This window comes from Ambystoma mexicanum, chromosome 9 (assembly GCF_040938575.1).
Source record: "Ambystoma mexicanum isolate Mex_15411 chromosome 9, UKY_AmexF1_1, whole genome shotgun sequence".
Lineage (NCBI taxonomy): Eukaryota > Metazoa > Chordata > Amphibia > Caudata > Ambystomatidae > Ambystoma > Ambystoma mexicanum.
Window position 1 is genome coordinate 806828565 of NC_090931.1, and position 22582 is coordinate 806851146.

At 46.7% G+C, this 22582-nt stretch overlaps 1 protein-coding gene across 8 annotated transcripts in view; it reads left to right on the forward strand.

Moving 5' to 3' along the window:
* The window catches only part of KCTD18 (potassium channel tetramerization domain containing 18), a 465170-nt gene that overhangs the window by 421924 nt on the left and 20664 nt on the right, over window positions 1-22582 (forward strand). For all 8 annotated transcript variants that reach the window (XM_069615783.1, XM_069615788.1, XM_069615785.1 and 5 more), the window contains one exon: window positions 6547-6649. In XM_069615783.1, the coding sequence (XP_069471884.1) occupies window positions 6547-6649 (103 nt within the window). The remainder of the gene's footprint in view (window positions 1-6546; window positions 6650-22582) is intronic.

The following is a 22582-nucleotide window of genomic DNA, read 5'->3' on the forward strand; positions in this document are numbered from 1 at the left end:
GTTGTTTCAATTAGAATGTAATATTGCTGTATCACTATCATTTGCAGGTAACCAGAGTTCCAAGGTTCCAAGCAGTAGAGGACTCCAGTGTTTCCTGATCGTTTGTTTTGTTCTCCAATTCCCCTTTTCCCCCATTCTGGTCAATTCAATAATTGATCAATAGATTGTTGGATGTACTGGTTTGAGGGACTAGGTGGGCTATTCATCTGCTCCTGCAGGAGATCGGCGCTGGGACCTGATAGCAGGTGACGGTCAGCCAGCAGACCTACTGCCAAGAGATTCACCCCCCAGATGAAATTGGCTCTTTCCATGCCCTCATGGCACGAGAAGTGAAGCTTCTTCATCTTCTACCCGAAGAGCAGAAAAAGGAGGGGTTCCTTTACCAGCGACAAGAAGCATGCAGGAAATCAATGGTGTCAATTCCATTGCTGGAAGATATCTGGGAGGATGACCTCCTTGCCTCGCGAAACCCATTTCCGGTGCCACCTAAAAAACGTTTTTTGAAAAAATACAAGGTCCCAGATTTAGCACCCAAATGCTTGCTCACACAATCCTGCCTGGACTCTGTTGGTTCTGCAGCTGCATGTAAGCATTCTGCCAATCCCTAATCTCCCTTTATGGTGCCTCCGAACATGGAGGGAAAACAGACACCTTTGGAAGGAGTCATTGCGACAGCCGCGATGACCATCAAGGCAGCAAACTCACTTGCGGTTCTCTCTCGCTACGACTGGGACCAATTCTTGAGTTCCTACCGAATAAGCACTTAAAATGCTACCTGAAGGAGAAACAGTGTCAAACGACGCCATCTCAGTTGCTGTGGACATACCAGATAAAGATTTCCGCAAGATGGGCAACAGGCAGTGTTATGCTGGCAGGGGGTGGTTGAAAGCCACAAGTGTTCAGCCCGAGGTCCTGTCGAAAGTAGTTGATATGCCTTTTGACGGCGTCAACCTCTTTAGGAAGAAGTTTGATGTGACCCTATAAGTCATAAAGGCAGACACTGAAACAGCCCGTCCACTTGGCACGATACAACAATGCTGCCAATAATTTCGCTCGGGGAAAGCAAGGTTTTCCAGGACTTTGAGAGACTACAGGTCCTCCCATCATCCACAAACATCCCACACCGGCACCAGCCGGGAGTCATAAGGGGCAATCTCAACCCTATAGAGGAAGCCAGTGAAGACAATGACCCTCCTCCAGAGTTCAAGCCCCGCAAACAGGCCTGACCAGGCCACCAAGCCCCCCCCCCCCCTGATTCAAAACACCAGTAGGGCGGGGTGGCTTGTCAACTTTGTCACGCAGTAAAAGAACATCACCACCAACAAATGGGTGCTATCCATCTAACAGGGCCATACCCTGGAATTCATGGGGAAATGTCCTTCCATTGCCTCTGTCCCGAAAGGCAGAAAAACACAAAGCCTTACTCCTTAAGGAAGTATGATCCCTCCTAAAAAGGAGTGATCGAAACTGTACCACCAGGCCTCCAGGGTGTACTCTAGATACTTTCTTGTAAGGAAAAAAAATCAAGAGTATGGAGACCCATACTAGACCCTCAGGAGGTTAAACAAATTTCTCAGTCTCAAAAGTTCGGCGTGGTAATGATGCAACACATCCTAGACCAGCTGCAACAAGGGGATTTCCTCATGTATCTAGACCTCGATGATGCTTACTTTCAAATCCCATTCATCAGAGGCATGGGCATTTCCTCTGATTTCAGATACAGGGCAAACAGTACGAGTTCAATCCCCTGCCTTTTGGGTTAAAATCTGCTCCAAGAGTTTTCACAAAGTATCTAGCTCCAGTGGCAGCCCACCTCTGTCGTTTAGGCGTCCCTGTTTACCCATACCTGGACGACTAGTTGGTGCATGCTCATCTCTAGCACTAGCAAAGCGACAGACTGAGGATACCATACAGTGTCTGACATCTCTAAGGTTCTCGGTGAACTTTGCAAAGACTTGCTATTCATGGGCTCATGTTTGTTTCTTTATTTGTATGGCGCACCGAACCCTCAGGTAACTGGGCGTAAATATATTAAAAGTTTACTTTAAGCTTCATGTTACAGATATTGCATACTTGGAACTACACAGGATACAGATTGGAAATATAAGGAATACAAGACAAGAAGTACATTAGGGGACATAATGATATATGTATCAGTGGTAGATGCCGAGTGGCATCAGGAAAGTTGTGAGCATTTAAAGCTATATTACATAATCCATTTTTCAGTACAGGAATGTGACGGAAGTCACTTGTCATTGGTTCTCAGCCAGATTAGAGTATTACGCCTAAAACTGTGGCAGGATTGTTCCAATCGTAAGGAGAGTGGGAGTGCATTCCAGGTATGTGCTGCCATAACAGGAAAGCTGCTTCCTCCCAGATTTTTTTTATTTTAATCTAGGTATGATGAGGCAGAATGCGTTAGCAGTTCTAGTAGGGCGAGAAGTCGGTTTCCTGACAATTATCTCCGCTAGGTAAGGTGGTGCGGCATTGTTAAGGCATTAAAATGTTGTTAATGGACAGCCAATGTTTTGGAGTTGTCTCCTCGACTCTGAAATATGCTCTCTATTTGGAATGCTTAGTGCAGTTCTAAATGCGTTATTCTGTAAAATCTGAATTTTATTCAGAATGTACTTACTCGCACCTAATTGAAGGGCATTGCAGTAGTCCATTTTCGAGAGTATAAGGGCGTTCGCTAGGATGTTGCAGCTTGCTTTAGATAGGAATGGCCTGCAGGCCCTGATAACTGGTGTACGCTGTTGCCGATGCCATAGTATTGACTTGTTTACTCAAGGTTAAAGCACAATCAAGGTAAAAACCTAAGGTTTTTACTTCCTTGACCACCTTAATTAGATTCCCATCAATATTAAATGTGGTGTAGTTGATACTACGTTTTTTCAGATTGGCGGCAGTTCCCAGTATCAAAAGCTTGGTTTTGTCGTCTTTCAGGCATAGGCCATGAGCTGCCATCCATGCCTGAATGATTAGGTACATTTTATTCACAAGAGCTGTGTCCTTATTGTAATCGCCCGAAAGGGGTATGAGGATCTCGGTGTCATCTGCATAATTAGTGTAGGTGACACCCAGACTGTCCAATTTGTCAAACAAGGGCTTTGTGAATATATTGTACATTGTTGGCGAGACACAGGAGCCCTGTGGTACGCCACACATTATTGGCATAGGGTCTGCAGAAGCTGACCGAGAGAAGACTCTCATGGACCTATTATTCAAGAAAGATTGGACCAATGTCATGAAACCACGCTACTGCCCCCTCTGGACATCCTGGTCTGTACGACAACGTACCAGAATGACCACGCATACCCCCCAACATGGCGGACACCGGATCCGCGGTCTAGTTTCTGGGCAGTTCTACTCAGCTAGATAAGCGCCCGCCCTGCGGTACGGAGCGTGTCAACGCTCGCAGTTCCGAGTTCCGGTTGCTGTTCCTAGTGTTCGCCTACCTGGAATCTCTGCCTAGCGATTCCTTCCTGTGCTTCCTCCCTGGATTGTTCGGCTGCACCTGCAGACTTCCGCGATCCCTCCTTCCTGGACTTCTTGTTTCGCGGTCTTTCCCGATCGCTTCACCTCTTCATTCCTGGGCTTTCTACTACCGCGGTACCTCCGGACCGCTGCTACTCCTCCCTGGGCTCATTCATCCACAAACTTACGCGCTGACTCTGACCGGCTCCTCTCCTTCCTGGGAACACTGTCTACACTGTGGACATCTGAATCATCACTTCCAAGAAACGCAGGCAGACTGAGTCAACAAAGAAGAAGCACTCCAAGTCTTCACAGGTGAGCCCACAAGCAGGTTGTGATAGTCGTGACAGTGAAAGTTGTGACAACCCAATCTATCACTTCCTTCGAAAAGAAAGCCGCGAGGCATAATACTTCATGGTCCACCAAGTCAAAGGTGGCGGACAAGTCAAGGAGGAGTAGCAAGGCAGTTTTCCCTTTGTCCTTAAGCTTGTCAATTTGGGTTTTTAAGTCGATAAGTGCCGTGCCATGTCTCAACACCTTTGTGTGTGTCGTCACGCCTTCACAGGATATGATGATGACAATACTGAACAAGGTCCAGCAACTATCGAGACTGCCGATTGCATCAGACAACTCGCTCAAATCCCTCCAGGGGATGTCATCTTGCATCCCGTTAATCCTGCACTGCAGGCTCCGGATAAGACGCCTATTGGCAACAGATATTGGGGTCTTGGCAAGACAAGTTTCGCCTCACACTAGCTTTCCGCCAAGTTCTCCAATGGTGGAACCGTCCACACAATCTCACCCAGGGAAACCCTTTTGTCTTTCAGCACATCAAGTCACAGTAACCACAGATGCTTTCGTAGAGGTTTGGGGAGGCCACACGGGAGAATTCTACGCCAGAGGTCTTTGGCTACCTGAAGAAAATGTCCGAAACATCAATGCCCTTGAGTAAAGGACGGTGTTCTGGGCCCTGAAATCCTTCAAACCACACCTGGAGAAAAGGGTGGTTTGCATCTTCACAGACAAAACCAACGCCATATTCTCTATCTGCAAGCACAGTGGGATCTACTCTGATTCTGTCTGCGGAAGCGGAAGCACTGTGGAAACATGTTTCCAATTCCTTTCCATCTGCCATGGGTCCACAGTACGATTGCAGAATGGCAACTTTACCCTAGCCAAGTTCTCTGACTCTTCTCCAAATGAGGACGGCCGGAGATCGACCTGTTCGCTACAGCAACCAACAACAAATGCAACAAGTTTGCGAGTCATTTTCACCAACAAGGCAGCATGGGGGACGCGTTCTCATTCCATTGGGACGAACTGTTCCTTTATGCTTTCCCTTTAATCCTTCTACTACCTTGATCTCTCTGTACAATGATCTTGTAGTCCCAGTCAATTTGGTACTCTGATTTGCTTCACCTATCAGTGGCTCCATTCATCAGATTAGCCCCGCTCCCAGACCTACTCTTCAAAGATGGCGAGTCTGTGCTGCACCATGACCCAGCATCCCTCAAGTTGATGGCCTGGCTCCTGCAGCCTTGGAGTTTGGGGACATTCCGCTGCGGCCAGAATGGAAGAGTATCCAAAAGCAAGTGGAAACGCTTTACCATATGGTGTGCAACTCAACAACTGAATCTGTTACACATTCAAGCGACGCACATTTTACCATACCTCCTTTCGCAGGCTGGGCTAGCATACCTTTTCCATCAAGGTGCATTTTGCAGCCATCTCACGCTACATGCCTGCTGCTGTTACACCTTTTCTCTGGTCTCACAGGTTGGTCAAAGAATTCCGCAAGGGTTTGTTTTGCACTTTTTCATCAGTTCAAGCTCCTGCTCCAGCTTCGGATCCGAATGTGGTCCTCTAAAAACTAATGGGGCCTTCCTGAAGTTTCTCTCCTGGAAAACCACGTTCCTCGTTGCCATTACTACAACCAGCAATCTCCTGCAAACCTCCCTACTTGACTTTTCACCAGTCTAATATAATCCTGTGCACAAACCCTTCCTTTATGCCGAAGGTTCCCTCTTCTTTTCACCTTAATGAACCCTTGATTTTGCCAGTGTTCTTTGGCTCTCCTTCATCTCAGTGGAGCAATCCCTACACTCTCTCGATATCGCCCAAGCCCTCAAATGCTATTTAGCTTGTACAAGAGAATTCCGAAAGTCATTTCAACTGTTTTTTGCATTCGAACCTGTCCGCAAGGGCACTGCCCTTTCAAAGTCTTCCATTGCGAGGTGGTTGTCACTGTGCATTTCTCACTGTCATCATCTGGCTAACAGGCCCCTTCAAGGAAGACCAAAATCACTCTGAGAACGGTGGCCTCTACTACGGCGTTCCTGTCCGGTGTTCCCCTGCTCGACATGCAGGGCAGCCACGTGGAGGTCTGTCCATACCTTCACAAGGTTCTACTGTGTCGATAGGGATTCCAGAGAGGAGTTCAGAGTCGGCCAGGTAGTACTTCACTACCTGTTGCCGTAAGGTGAGTGTTCCAGGGGTGAGTGTGGTTACTTCTATTGATCTATCCCTGCGCCTGTTTTTGGTTGTGTATATGCACTGCTGTATAATCTTAATCAAAAGCATGCGAGTCCATGAAAGATCTAATGCTGGAGAAGGAACAAGTTACTTAACTGTAACTCCAGTTCTCCAGCATTTTTATCTTTCATGAATTCACATGCATCCCTCCCTCCTATCACTCACTGGCTCCTCTTGGGTCATTCTGCCACATTATGTGCGCTGCCAAATCTGAAGATGGCCACCATAGCTGGAGCTAAGGGGACCTGTTTAATCTGTTGTGGGCAGTATAACCCAAAATAACTGTAAGGGAGCACTAAAGTGACTAGCAGTTTAAGAAATGTAAAGGTAACTTTCTTTATGCTTAATACCAATGCTGGAGAACCAGAGTTACAGGTAAGTGACTTGTTCCTTATATGAGCAAAATACGTCTTACAAATAACCCTATTCTAGAACCATTGATTGTCTTTTAAGATTTTAAATATATGTCGAGTTGTGTTGCTTTCAAACTAAATTGGATTTTTTTTTCTTGCTGTCATTTCTTTTTGGGGAATGCAGGTGTTAGCTATTGGCGTGTGCCACAGGAGATGATAGAGTGTTGGACACTGGAGGAGCGGCCTCTGAGAGGGAATCCTGACAACATGCCAGCTGTGCAGAGAAGGTATGGTGGAGAGGGGGCAGCCTCTGTAGAATATTGTGATGAATCCCGGGGAAGTCCTTTTCCATGAGGCCAGGGTGGTGAGACCACTACCGGATAATCCCTCTGGGGTGGTACCCAGCGGGAGGATCTCATGGGGAGGGAAGACCCCATTGAGAGCAGTGACCACTACGGGAGAACGCAGTATCCCCTTAACCTGCCCACCTTCCCACAAGATCGCTCATATTCCCCATTGGCTATTGTTTCCATGTTCTGTAGTAGCCTATCCTAAATGAGAACCACTGGGATGGGAAAAGGGTCCACAAGGAATGATCACTCGCCAGAACTACACACGTTGTAGTCTACCAGCCGGTTATACTGCTCAGCTGTTAGTTGAAGTAGGAGAAGGAATAGAACAATGGGATCTTCAACTTCGGTCCAGCATGGGCCGAGAACTGAACGAGGCCCGTGCAGTCTCAGTGCAAAATGGCAGACGATGTCCTGGAATGCGGCATGCTCGCAGTATTGCTTGCAGAAGGCACGCAACACAAGAGGCAGACCGGAGGAGAAGCAGGACACACACTGGGAACCGAGGCTGCTGGCCTGCAGCAAAACCGCCGGAGAACTGCAGGGGAGGGACGCGGGAGACCAAACAAAGTCCTGAAAAACCAGCAAAGCCACTGAAGCTTTTCGGAGATCCGCAAACAGCTGAGGGTGATGGGCCGGACACTACAGGTACAGGGGTGGCTGGTCGCAAGGCTGGGGTGACCCAGAGAGTGAAAGGCTCCGGAAGCAAAGCAATAACGCAGTATCCACTGAGGAAAAGTAAGCTAGTGGAGGGGCATCCCCCTACCAGTAACTAAGGGCAGCACGAACTGTGCAAACTTAAGTGGCACACACAGCCATTGGCAGGAGAGTAAGACCAGACTCTGGATCAAGGGGAGAACAGACGAAGAGAACGCTGGGCATAAGAAAATGAAGGGGGTCCGGGACCCACATAAGGAAAACATACCCCTACCAGTAACTAAGGGGGGCATAAACTGTACAAACAGCCTTTGGCAGGAGAGTAAAACAATACTGTGTATCAAGTGGAGAACGGAAAAAGAGAATCCTAAGCATTACCAAGTGAAGTGGGGGGTCTAGGACCCAAATAGCGAAGGTACACCCCTATCAATAACTAAGGGGAATAGAACTTTACAAATATCAGTGATCCGCACAGACCTTGGCAGGAGAGTAAACCAAGACTTTTGGTTAAAGGAAGATTAGGCCAAGAGAACATGGTACATAAGCAAATGAAGAGGGTCTGGGACCCGCATAAGGAAAGCATATCCCACCAATTAAACCAATTAATAAAGGGGTACACAAATTGAACAAGCATCTGTAACCCGCACAGACCTTGGCAGGGGAGTAAACTAAGGCTGTGGAAGGAAGAGAGATTAAACAAGGAGAAAATTGAAAACCGCCATGCGAAGAGGCTCTGGGACCCAGGCTGGGGAAGAATACCCCAAGTTACAGTAAGAGGAATACAGAAGCTGCATGTACAAGGGACACTCAAAGACCTTGGGAGGAGAGTATACCAAGGCTCTGGGTGGAAGCAAATACTGAGAGAGATTACTGGGATACCAACAGCGTGGAGGACCCTACTTGGTAGGAGAAGGCTGTGAAAACCTGAGGGTATTCTCACCCTTAACCCCCTTAGATCCTCTACGCAGATGGCCAGGGAAAGGCCATCGCTATTGTACCCCCGACCCTGGGGGCGGAGAAGCGAGGGAGGATCACCTGGGTGGAGGGTCCTTTTGGGACAGGGAGTGGGGTGCCCTTTGGCGAGGCATGTTATCCCCCTTTCCCTATTGACGACCAACCCAACCCTTCCCCAACCTTCATGGGCTGTTATAAGCCAGTTCCGAGCTTTGGTATCAAAGTATATAATTATTTATTAAAAAAACACACTGTTTGAAACACTCCAGCACTCTTATTGTTAAATATTCTAAACACAGTTACTATTGTAATATATACACCCCTTTTCCTTATCAGATAAGTCACAGTAAAACACCACTTATTTTCATACAGAGGTGAGCACTTAACTAGATGGCACTCCAATAAGTTTGTGAGAAAGGGAGGGAAAAAGGCAGAATATGGAAAGGTGCACCACTCTAAGATTCAGGAACACTGTTAGCAAGGCAGAAGAGCAAAAGTCACTGGTGAGCCAAAGTCCAAAGGCTGGGCCCACTCTTAGAGAGAGCAGAGCACAAATGCGCCCAAGATCACAGTTACACTAGGCTTTGAAAGTCTTGCAGAGAGTTCCAAAAAGAGTTTAGAGAGGCTTAGGAAAGTTTAGCCAGGGTGTCCCAGGCTAACCCAGGTTCGAAAGCCGGGGGCTAAATCTACCCCGTACAGTCGGTAGCAAGGGAAGCCGGCCGGGACACGGTACCTTAAGTGGGAAGGATCCTCCAGTGGTGGCGGCAGTTCCTGGCAGTGGGTGCAAGTCGCGTCGTCGTCCAGGGGAAGAGAAGGTCTCGAATTGGAGGAAAGATGAAGGTCGTTGCACTACCAAGGAAGAAACCAGCCGCAGAGTTTTCCGGTTAAAGGTGGTACCTTTGTTCGCGGTCGTGGTAAAACGTGGTATCCCGGTTGCCGGGGTGCTTGGCACAGGCAAGGCGGCCACGAGGTACGTCGGGAAGGCGAAAAGACGGTGAAACTGGGTCTCCCCACCAGTCAAAGGAAGAAGACTCTCCGGCGGGAGATCTCCTCTGTCGTTGGGAAAAGTAGTGAGACGGTCCAGCAGGGCTCCACCGGTGATGGTGTTGTGGCAGGTCGGCTCAGCTTCTCCCTCGTTGGATTCTTAGGTCCTGTGGCGACTTCTGAAGTTCCAGTCCCCAAAGCCCTGCTTTTATGCAGAAAACCCCCATTCACTCAGCCTAGCTGTCACTCAAACATGGTAAGTGGTGAGCCGGCCGGCTCACCACTTGGGCCAATCAGGACGGAGTGCGACTTGAGTTGTCTAGGCAACTCAGTCCAGGGTGCCTAAATTCCCCTCGCCCCTCCTAAGTACCCCGGAAAGAGTGGCACCACTTTGGAGGGCTTCTGTGGAGAAGCCCGCCAAAAAGTGGAACAAAGGGCTCGACTTGGGTTGGAGTCGCAGAAGAGAACACAAATGCCATTTTAGAATCAAGTTTTGGCAAAAAATACCAACCGGAGAATTAATATTAATTAAATAAACCGGCGGTATGTTCGAGGCTACCGTAAATAATTAAATAAAGGTAGTAGCCTAAAACAATGGGAAATCCCATAGGAAAATATTTGCGGTTGAATATAAAAAGTAGTATCCACTGCCACCAGCCAAAACTCGATCAGGGGGGGCGGAGACGTGCCCCCTCTACTTACAGACCCCGGGGCAATTGAATTGCCCCAGCCAGTACGTCCACAATATGATGGTTTGTACTTGTTCTGTTCAGAATTTAAGACTAGTAAAGTCAATGGTGACTTTACATGCCCTGGGAGACAGTAGTCCGTCCCAGGGTATGGAGTCTATACTGGGGGGTCACTATGACACCCCTGTGTCACTGCACGGAGGGTGCTGTGTAACACACATCACAAAAACACATGAAGCCGTATGGAGTAAAAGACCCCATAGCCCATTAAACACATCTAGATTCAAAGAAACACACTCAAATCATGCCCAAGAGTGAGGGTAAAAGAGTCTCACTCTTGGCAGGAGAAAAAAATAAACCCCAAAAATCCAACAAAGCTGCTGGGGGACTCACTAGGTTATGAAATTCAGCCTAAACAGAGAATTTTCCCTAACACTATTGTACCCCCGACCCTGGGGGCGGAGAAGCGAGGGAGGATCACCTGGGTGGAGGGTCCTTTCGGGACAGGGAGTGGGGTGCCCTTTGGCGAGGCATGTTATCCCCCTTTCCATATTGACGACCAACCCAACCCTTCCCCAACCTTCATGGGCTGTTACAAGTCAGTTCCCCTCATTTCTCCACAATTGCCATTTAACAGTACTGGGATGAAGAAGAGGCAACTAAGAGCAATGAAGACTATACTCTTTTACCACTCTGGTACTGGGATGAGGAAGATGCCTGCTAAGAGCTACGAGGGTCAGGCATGCCCCATTGGACATTCACCCCTGCAGCCTGTCAAGGGGCTGCAGGTGTATAAAAGGAGACACGCGCAGCAGGGAAAGGAGCGACAGGAGAAGCCGCAAGGAGGCCGGTACAAGCAGCAGGGAACCTTTTTGAAGCAGGACGTTGAGCTGCTGGGGACTGCAGAGAGAGGCGTTCCATGGAAGCGTGGTGTGGAAACTGGGACTCCCTGGAGCAGCCTGAACGCAGTGAAGGGAGCATGTGGGAAGTCTGCCCCTTTCCATTATACTCAAAATGCTCATTCCCCTGTGTTGAAGGGTCAACAAAGGAGTGCCTGAGGGGCAGGAACTGGAAGCCTGGCATCAGAAAGGGGAGGCTGTGTGATCCGCACTGCAGCAAGTGTGTGACCAGTGAGTTTCTGATGAATGAGAAACCTGGTGTGCGAGTGTGTGAACTCTATATTAAGGATATTTTGTATCAGAGTGGTTGAGTGTCTGAAACAAGCACGTTTTCAAAAGGCTCTGGTCCTTTCATTGTCAATTACCAAACTGCCGGGAATACTTTGTATTGGAGTGGTCACGTGTGTCAAGAAACATGTTTTCGAAGGTCTTCGAATGCTGGGCAATTCAATTAAAGCAAATCGAACAAATATTGGGCAACAGACACAGCGAAAAGGAGTTCCAAGCAAAACACATAATTGAATACTTAACCGAATCAAAACTTTGCAAACAAATAGAATTAAGACATTTGAATCCAAGAAGGGAGCGGAACTTTAAATTCAAGAAAACGATTGTATGCTGAGTTCTGAAATTAAAAGAACTTTAAGCAAGTAAAACCACTGTATACTGAGTTCTGAATTGAATGTAACTTTAAAGAATGAGTGAAACAAAAGATACTGAAACTGGATTTACAAAAGAATTTTTAATTAAACCAACATCTGTGAAAGCTACAAACTACAGAAACACATATTTGAAAGCAGACATAATTTAACTTTGGGAACTAAAATTAAGAAGACAAGGATGCTTTATTTTAACTAAAGATTATGAAGATAAGGATATTTTATTTTTACTAAAATTATGAAGACAATTATACTTTATTTTGAACTGTTATTTAACCAAACTAAAACTTGTGGAAGGGAAGCCTTGAGATTTGAGACATTTGCTGAGAGGAGGGAGTCTCAAGGTTCCCTTGTGCTTGAACTGTGTGGCTTAGAACTTGGCAAAGGGAGCCCCGAGTAGTGGTTAAGACTATATTACCTTGAATCCAAGGAAGGTGATTTTTAGACTTTTTTGTTGATCCGTTTTACACTTTGGGAAGGGAGCTGGAAGTAAGCTGCGAGCTGGAAGAAGCTCAGAACTTTGTGTTGCACACTGTTTCTTTTGATGCTGACATCCCTACACGTTGTACAGATTTAGTTGCGCAAACGAGTATAGGTTTTGGACACAGATTCTTAAGTGGAACTCTTCAACACAGGCTTTCCTTAGTTTCAATTAGATAGATAAATCGCACCTTAGCATAGGGCAAGTTAGGCCTTTTTTCCTTCCTGACTTTTAAGTTAATGGAGTGTTTTATTTGAATTCTGAATCTGTTGTCTGTGTCTTCCTTCATGATGCCTTCACAGGGCACCATGGTGAAGGGTACTGAGACTAGGGTCTGTGACCCTCAAACCGGCTTGGCCAAGGTTACCAGGCAATTCCCCCTTATTGCAGGACCTGGGAGTCAGGTCTATCAAGGAAAGATAAAGACCCTTCATCTATTGAAGAAACCGATACTAAGTTGGATAAAGCTGGAAAGACTCTGCGGAAAGGGAGACAACCCCTTGAGTCTTTTGGAACTATTGTCTGCTATTCTACACCTTTTTGGAACTTTTGTTTTTAACTACAAAGTCTGGCTGCAGGTCGGCAGTCGGAGAGACTTTTCTCTTTTCACCTATTGTTGAGTTTAGTTTGTGAGAGATAGGATAGGATTTGGACACAGGATGGCAAACTTTACTTTGGACATTCTGACACAGACTGTTGCATTAGCTAGTTTTGTTGAGGCAGGGAAACACCTCTTAGCAGTAGGGCTAGATAGGATTTCCTCCAACCCCCCATTTTGGTTGTTAATAAAATTATTTGCCAATCAACATGCCATCTTTGTGTCCATCTCTTACTCCTAGACCCTCACAATATCCAGATACCCTAGTGGCTGCGCCACATAGTTTTAAAATTATACTTATGATGCAACCCTCTAGAACATGAGGGAAACATGTGAGAAAAGGTTCCTGCATTGCCTACCCAACAAAACTGGTAAATTAGGTTTGCCAGTCTACATCTACTTGACCACATTGAGGCCAATAACATCCTAAATCAGAGCCAGCAAGGATCCAGGCAGAATGGAGGAAAGTAATGAACACTGTTCTCTAAATGGAACAATCTAATAAACAAGTGGGACTTTGCTAGCACACTCATCTGTCTGGGCATCTATGCTGATTTCTTTTGTTAGCTGTGAACTTCTTTTAAAAAGACTAATTGAAGTAGGGTTGAGCTAACACTGTTACACAGGATGAGGCCAAGCACATGACGCCATTCAAACCAACCCTATGCCAACATCACATGTGCATTTCTGCAGGAATTCTGCCCCTAGCACTACCTGGCACTACCTGGTTAATATCGGCAAGGTCCCACTCGTGGACCTAATAAGGAAACTAGGACTTGCCTGCTACAACTGCACAGATAGTATTTCGACCATGTACAAACTCCTTATAGACTCAACCTAATTTAATACGGACCTAGACAGAAGTGTAGATTGATTAGAGCTCAACCCAGACATAACTGAAATCATAGTCTGCACAACTGAGAGTTTGCACTCCATGACTATCCTTTGGCCGGAAGAAGGCGCAAAATTTCTGATCCTGTCAAACGACTTGCCATTCTTATGAACAAACCACTAGCCAGGAATGTTAGGTGATTTTTTAAAAAAAGAAGCAAATCGTACCCTCTGTCCGGCGGACTCTTTACTATTAGACAGCCACCTCCAAGTTTTTTTGGAGGACTGGGGTCATTAGCAGCCCCGGTTCTGGATACAGGAGCCAAGCCGACCACTGGAGCTGAAGATGATGACCAAGGGATGTCGGAGGACTGCTGCACAAACCAGCATTGGCTCAGCCAAGGCCACTGTCGCAAACCTAGACCACCTACTCAACAGGGAACACCTCTTCAAGGTGACTTCCACCCTCTGAGTGGTGCGGCCCAATTGGTCACAGGCCCTGCTTGAAGTACAATGCCCGTTTTCAGTTGTTGGAGCATCCATCTATCTTTGCAGTATCTTTGCAAGGCCTGGGTCCAACTACTCATCGTTGTAAGGACTTTTGGCTGGAAGCCTTCATAGTTGTCCTTGAGGTTCTGCTGTGACACTGGAAATCTGCTGAACTGCCCTCCTTTAGGGGACAAGCCTGATGGACAACTGAGGTCCTGTTGCTGAGTGCCCCCTGACTTAATCCGGTGTCCATGCAAGACATGCATCCGTGAAGATCTGCGTATCTGTACTTGTGGAACTGAATCAGCGTGTGCCCACTAAAATCTGAGGTCTCCACATGAACCTATAGAAAACCAGCAGTGACCTCCCTCAAGCCTGCGACCTGACCACCCTGCAAAGTGACCACAACAGTGAGCCTTGTTTCCCCTGTGATTTACTGTTGCCTGGGTGTGATGCTCGAAATGCATCGGAGGGACAGGGCCTCCGTATCCTTTACCTTTAATGATTTTTATCGTGTGTTCTGTCGTGTTTTCCGCGCAGGAGTTCATGTGGGACTCCTGGCAGTACAGCTCTCTCTTTTGGTTTGGTGAACAGACCCGTGGGATACCCTTATGGCACCCATGGATAGGGGTACAACCCTGTGCCCCTAGTGTATGTTTTTAGGGCACCTGTGTGTGACCCACAGAGCAGGGTACGGGCTGGTGGCAGCTCCATTCTGAAATGACTGGTGCCCTGAGCGTCCTCCATTTTGGGATGCCCAGGCCCCGTCATTGGAATCGATGGAGACAAAATGGCCTCCATGGTCTCTTGCCTTTCATCACCTGTTACCTTGATCTTCCCAAAGTCCTGGGAAGCCCTGCCTCTGTCCCTTCCCCCTGATTGGCTGTTGGGTGGAAGTTCTGTATATGGTAGTGCGGGGAAGTGCCGACCAGACTGGCTGGAGCCTTCTCAATGACCGTATGTTGTGGGTACGCCTGTGGGTGGGACCTGGGTGAATGGAGTGTGTGACGAATATGCATTCTATGTTGTATCTGTCTAGTATCTGGTGTTAGATACAATGGTTGAGACAGCCCTGCCCGAAACCGGTATGAATGCAGCTTGGAGTGTTGAATGGCTCGGTACTTGTCCCAATACACATAACTTGTTGTGAGTGTCTGGAGAGAAGTGAATGGCCTGAATGCCCCGTGTGCCTGATTGGCTGCCTGCCTACATGAATGCCCGTAGTCGTGATTGGATGCTTGAGTGTGACCCAGCGGAATGAATGGGAGATCAACAGTATATCTGGGGACCTCTCACTGCTAGGAATCGTGTTCGAAAGCTGAAGTCCACTACGACGAGTAACTGAAGCTTAACCTTGAGCCCTGCTGGACGAGAAGAATTGCTGTTGCTCTCCTTCGCAATCTGAAAGCTGCTATGCTGCAAGGACTGACCCAGAGAGGACCTGGTAAGGCGCCCTCTTCCCGAGCTACTAGGGACCATCGTGCACAGCTGATCTTTGCCTAAGCCCCCTGGTAGACCGACCTTCAAGAGGATGCCGACCTGATACTGGGATTGCTGCGGCACTCCAAGGAGAAGCGCCCAGACTGTTGTCCACCACTGTCGCCGACCGCCGTCGCCGACTGGAGCCGGCGTGCTCCCGTTGCCTAAGAACTTCATTGATCCTCGGACGCTCTCGTCCGCATCGTCGCTGCTGTAGCCTGCCGGAGAAGGCCTGACCGTCGACGCGCCGAGAAGCATCCACCAGTGGGTTTTCTGCCACCCCAAGACCACAGAGATGCCGACGACTTGATGCCCTAGCTGGGCCACAGTTCTTCAACTCTTTGCGGTCCAGAACCATCGACGAGGTGCCCCGCACGCCTCCTCCTTGCAGAACGTTTACGCTTCCCTGTCAACGAGCACTGCTAGGAACGACGCGGCCACTTCACCATCGTAGCTCACCCTGTTCTCCATCGGATGTTTGACCCGTGACTCCTGCCTGAAAGAGAGGACACTCAAGAAGGGCCGTTGATTCCCTGACGCGGAACTCTACAACGCCAAGGTACTTTGGGGTTGCAGAACTATTGGAAAGTCTAGTGTGAACAATATATGGACTGGGCGTGTATCTTTTCTCTACAGGTTGCCCAGGTGGGGGGAGAGCTGCGTACAGAAATGTGTTTAACGGTAGTTACCAGTATTCTGCCTATTGCTCAACCACCTTGCTTCCCTTCCTCTCTCTACTGCTGGTTTCCTCTTTATTTTGATCCGTGTGTCATTCTGAACGTATGCACTTTAATGAGATCTGATAACGTTAGTGGTACCACTTTAGAATTGTATATATTTGCCATTGTTGATTTTCAGAGTACAAAGTGAGTAATCGTGATCGTGTACATGACTCTGAATATTAATTATATAAAGCCTGTGTTTTAACCAATAGTGTGTGGACATTCCTTTGTGGGTGCTTGGGGACTACACTGTACTTAAGAACCAGCTCGCATCACCTCCTGAGAAGCTGGGCCTTGATTGCTCGACTACATCTACCAATACTAGAGAATCTTGGCAGGGGTCTCTGTGTCTCTCCTCTACCAAATAGAGAGCGGAAGTACAGACCCCCCCCCCCCCCTCCGGTCTTTACACTGAGACCGTTTCTAACTTTCTACGGGTCTGAGGGACTTGTTTTCAAAACTTGAATGGGATGTTGACTGGGCGTGTGACGTTCACTGTATACATGGTCCTTCGCCCGTCGAGGTCCCTCAGATTGTTTTTTACCGCCAACATAGTCGGTCACGTGTTGCAGATATTCCTGGCAATACACCTTTATTGTTACAAAGTTGAATATACTATTTGCTGTTCCATACTTTATTCGCTGTTTGCCATCAAGCAAACAACCTTCGGCGATGCATGTCAGACGGCTCTGGTTACCTGCGTCAAAGAGAGATCCTCGTTTCGACGACTGTTGATTTTGGTGACACAGGTGTCAGGATTTCACGGGGCATAGTCGGGCTTCCATACAATTGTACACACCTTAAGATTCCACTTACGTTTCCACTTTATAGTGCATGATTAAAACACTAACTGGAGGTGCAGGAGCAGTGATCAGTAGTAGGTTTCAGTTATTGTATGAGTGTGTATTTCGTTGGTGGGGTCTGAGATTGGGAAAGTGAAATTCTTCCTTAATGTGGCTGTCAAGAAGCCTTTGTTTTTTTCCCAGGGCAAGATGGAGGCTCAGCTCAGTAACCGTGATTGGCTGTGTCTGGTGGTGAGCTAGTTTGGAATTTCACTAGGAGTTCTAAACTGCCTTTCATTCTAGTTTTCAAGGGAACAGGTCGCAGTTTTATAGTGCAGCAAGATTTTAGTAATGAAACTCTGAAGATCTCATTCCTAAAGAAGAGCAGATGAGAAAAGACTAGAAAAAACACAGAAAGCAGTTACAGCCAGAGTTAACTGAGGAAGCAAACAGATGAAGCAAGCTAAGTGTTCACAACTCAAGTTCTTTTATCCTTTTCAACAAATGTTATGAGTGAAATGTTAAAGGTTAATGAACTGTTCTCAGTGTGTAGTTGAAGGCAGACAAAACTTGTAAATAAGGGAAGTGAAATATTAAAAACAAACATTATTCAGTGAGCAGTATTCTGCCAGAGCATGCGTGCACGTCGTTTCAAGTGACTGCTGCGTTCCAGTTCGCGGATTAACCCCCCACTCTGAGCGCGCTGCGATTCGACGCAGTGGCAAGGATTAGTCTTTAATTAACAATAATCTGTAGAAAAACGAACAGTATCTTCTCTGTAGTAGCTCGCGTAATAGGAGCGTTGCATCGGGTCTTACTAGAGTGAAGAACACGACGATGCGTGAATACGCGTTTACGCAAACAACCTACTCTTTGACAACAAACTCAAGTAACTGACAACGGAACGGCTGATCTTGTCCTCTGAAGAGCGATAACTGTCAGGCAATGTTGCGACTGTGGCAAGAAGGAATTTAAGGTAACAAGCAAGTAAGCATAAACGTGGACAACGCAAGAAGAGAGGAAGTGTTCTGAGGTGAGCAGACAGTGCGAGCAAGTTGGCGCATAGAATCTATTAAATACATTGAATTCAAGAATTCAATATTCGAGATCTGATGGAAGAATTAAGAATGAACTGTGTTTTCATTTGAAGAATAAACAAGCTCACGAACAGCTCACAAAGCATCAGAGCATGCTGAGCAGAGCTCGAGTGAAATGGAACTAAGGAACTTCAAAGAGTGAATCACTTAAGACTCCAATGTTAAATGGTTCAAGCAAAGGGAATTCACAATCGGAACTGCAAGTAAAGGAAGAAAGAAAAGGACATTCAGTATTTTTTTGCAGTTCCTCTAAAGAAAGCCTATCAGCTCAGGAAGCATAGGTCTTGGGAGAAAACAGTGTATAGATAGAGAGGGTAAGTGATTTTCTGTTAGTAACAGTTGATAAATGTGGTTACTTTCTAGGTCTTCAAGGCATATTGTTACCCAGAGTAATCCAGTCCAAGAAAGAAGCTGGTGACAAGGATGCTAGAGAAGATCTGTGTTTGTTATTTTTTCCAATTCCCCTTGGGTTTGCCAGTTTGATAGTTTTAGTTAAGCAGGATTGTTAGGCTGGCAGACTTTGGAGGTCTGGTGGGCTATCGTCACTCCTGCAGGAATTTGAAACTAGACCTGACAACAGGCCTTCATCAGGGTTTGGCCCGTCACAGTGGGGAGAGTGGGGGAAGGACATCTACTCTTTATCTTTAGAGAATGCCTATTTCCCTCACATCATTTCCCGTTTATCGTTGTGGTGCCTTTCCTTCTCAATACGCAAAACATTCCTTTTAAATGTTGTCCTTCTTGCAGTCGCACGCACACCTAGAATGACACGCACTGTGTGTGCAACCACTGTCTTCCACGCGACCACGCTGAAAAGCATTGCTAGTCTTGCAAGCCCAAAACATTAAAGTATCGCTGCACGAAGCACTGGCCCACCCACGTCCATCAACGTGTCAGGGGAATTGACGAATGTAGCTACGGCGCACACAGACGATCAGGGTTCCACAGATCCCCATGTACTGGCCCCCGACTTCGATAAGGAGGCAAGCAGCCCTGTAATGGAGACGACACCCAGCGGCAAAAGCATGCATTCACAAACAAACTAAACAGACAATCCCGAGCCGAACGCCGCCCATACTGTTGGATAAACACAGCTATGCAGTGTTGAGGGAGGCGGAGAAATCAAAACTGTCCTCTGGGTCCTCGCGTTCGTGATCACCACAAGACACAACTCCAAAACAGGTGCTGAGTAGGCCCGTTTTCGACACTGACATAGAAACATGTACCCAAGACACTTCTTAAGACACATTGAAATCTACAAGTATTTCGATGCCTGAATCACAAAAACCACACAAATCGCAAGAAAAACACTACACAGCCTCTGAAGTGGGCACTCTAACAGAAGTTTTACACCACACAAAAACAGGCTTCTCACCCAGAACCCTATCCCTAAGGGCCAAAACCTTTCCCAAATTCCACAGAGTGGACCACTGAAAAATTTGAAAAAGCAATGAAAGGGATTTCTTACTTTGTCAATTTTGTGAACAGGTATCCAGAAGAGTTCTTGCACCCACAGTTCACTGCACAAGTGGGGAACCACTTTGAAAGGTGCAGAGACTAGACAGCGTGCAGACCAGTACTTCCACATACCAACCCGTTGCTAGTCAGTCAGTGAGAACACCTCAGATGACCTGTACATTGTTGACCCTTCCCATCAAGGTGATCAAATCTCACAAGATGACCAATATATCGGGATCGGTTCTATGACGACGATGATCCAGACATATACATAATGATGTCCCCAGAATACGAACATCAGCCTATTGCTGACTCCCCCATCGACAACCAATTGCAATACAATTAACTGCTCATTAAAGCTGCCCAGGACTTTAAAATCAATACGCAGGAGACGCACTAAGATACAAACTTTGTGGATGACATTCTAGGGGATAAAAAATCTGTGAACCAATTTATCCCCCTTCTCCAGTCTGTACAGAGACGCATTCAGCCATCCCTAGCTACTCCAACCCTAACCAGAGCTGTTAACCCAGCATCAATTTATTTTTTTAAACCTGCTCCAATTGACCCGCCTTTATATCGGGGGTCAGCTAAAACCTGACTCCTTTGCGGTAACTACCGCAGGAAAGAGAGCAGGCGCTCAACTAGCTTGTGCGGAGGCACCTCCAGACAAGGAGAGTAAGAAAATCTATACATTTGGCAGGCAGGTAGCATCCTCTGCGGTATACCAAACCTATATTGCCAATAACACCACCCTGCTTGCCAGTTGTAACTGCCATGTCTGGGATACATTAAAACAACAAATTGACATTGTCCCCTAGCCCTTAAAATATAATTTCCAAAAGACCATCTCAGAAGGAAAACAGGTTACCGGTGGCATCCTAAAAAATAATAGGGATGCAGCAGATAATGCTGGACGCGTTATAGCACAAGCCACCTTAATAAAACGGCAAAGTTGGTTGCAAAGTCAGGTTTCAAATTGGAAACCCAGGCCACCCTTTTTAAATATGCTAGTAGAACCTAACGTGTTTTTTGGTGAGGCAGTAGATGATGTACTAAAATGTGTGACTGAAGAGCATGAAATTTTAAAATCATTGGGCCAAATAACAGACAGACCATTTGTTCAACAGGGTGTGGGGGCGGTTGCAATACCCCCACGCTGCTTTTGCAGGCAAAATTATCTATGATCTATTGGATATAATCAAGGGAAATCGTCTTTCTGGGGCAACACTCAGGGTCAGTGCACCAGTTACCAGCCCACCTTCCAAAGAGGATATAAAAGAACAAGAAGTAGGGGTAGAGCCTCCGCCACCAGAGGCTCCCCTGCCTCTAAACACTGACGCCCCAATACAGGTTCCCTCCCCTGCAACTCCACTTGGAGGTTGCATTTGACAGTTCACCCACGCATGGCAGAGGTTCACATCCGATCAGTGCGTTTTGGTTCACAGTGGCAGGGGATTGCTGCATCAAACCTCTAGAAAAACCACAAAACCATCCTCCAAAACACCAGAAGATGTTACCACAATAGAAGCAGATTCTTCTAGAATAAATAAATCCCTGCTGCAGAAAGGTGCAATCAAACTAGTCCCAGTGACCAGGTAAACAAGGATATCTATTCAACAGACTTCCTTGTGCCAAAGAAAGACTTAACTATGCGTCTTGCACTAGACCTACGTCCAGCAAACACATATGTTAAACCTCAAAAGTTTCGCTTGTCAACGCTGCAGGAGGTGATCTTTCAGTTAAAACAGTGGGATTTCATGGCAGCATTACATATGAAAGATGCATACTTTCATATTTAAATGTTGCCAGCGCACAGAAAATACCTGCGCTTCAAGATTGCAGACAATCAGTACCAATTCAAAGTCCTCGCCTTCAGCATTTCATCAGTACCAAGGATGTTCACAAAGTTACTAGTCGAAGTAGCTGCGCATCTACGCAGCAAATCAATCCCAGCGTACCCATAACTAGACGAATGGCTCATAACAGGGGACAAACCTCAAATTTGCAAACCTAAAGGACAATCCATCTGTTGTTCGAATTGGGGTATTCCATGAATTAGAAAAAAATCGACCCATCCTCAGTCAAGTAAAACAATTCCAGGGAGCAATTATAAACACTCAAGAGGAGTTTGTTTTCCCTTCAAACAAGAGAGTTTGAAACATGTTATTTAAAGTACCTCACTACATAGCCGTCAGATAACCATGCGCAAGGCAGTGCGCCTGCTTGGGATGATGGCTACATGTATTTATCTTGTTCCACACGCATGGCTGCACATGCGCCCAATGCAAGAGTGACTAGCAAAACAATGGTCTCGGGCAGGCGGTCAGTAGGACGATCTAGTGGTTGTTTCGCTAACCTTAGCACAAGCTCTACGCTGGTGGACAAAAGACAACATGTTAAAAGGGAAACCTTTTCACATCCCACCAGTACAGGCCACTCTCACAACAGACTCCTCATTCTAAGGTTGGGGAGCTCATTACCTTCATATGGCACATGGCGTGTGGACACAAATGGTAAAAAAACACATAAACCTATTAGAATTGCTAACTGTCCTTAAAGCCCTGCAAGCTTTTAAACATCAACTAGTAGGGTAAACTGTGCTAGTCCTCACAGACAGTACCACTGCCATCGTATATCTAAACAAACAGGGCGGAACACATCTCAGTGGCTGTCCAGGTTATCCCAAATGATTTGGAAGTGGTTACTCAAAAGAAACCTGTTCCTAGAGTCACAATACATTCAATTCACTAGTAGTCACACTAAGCAGAAGTCTACAACTACCCGCAGAACACGAGTGGCAATTTCACAAAGATATTTTTATCGAGATCTTCACCCGATGGAGGCATCCACCTCTAAATTTGTCCACAACAAAGCAAAACGCACAATGCCCAAAATTCCCATCCCGGCTTCCCTAATCAGAATCCAAGCGGCACACCCTGTGGATGAGTTGGTCAGGGAAATTTGCTTATGCTTTTCCACAGACACCACTCCTGAACAAAATAGTGCACAAGATGCACCAGGAACAAGTCCTGCTAATCCTGATAAATCCAATGTGGGCACAACAGCCATGGTTTCCACACCTACTCAA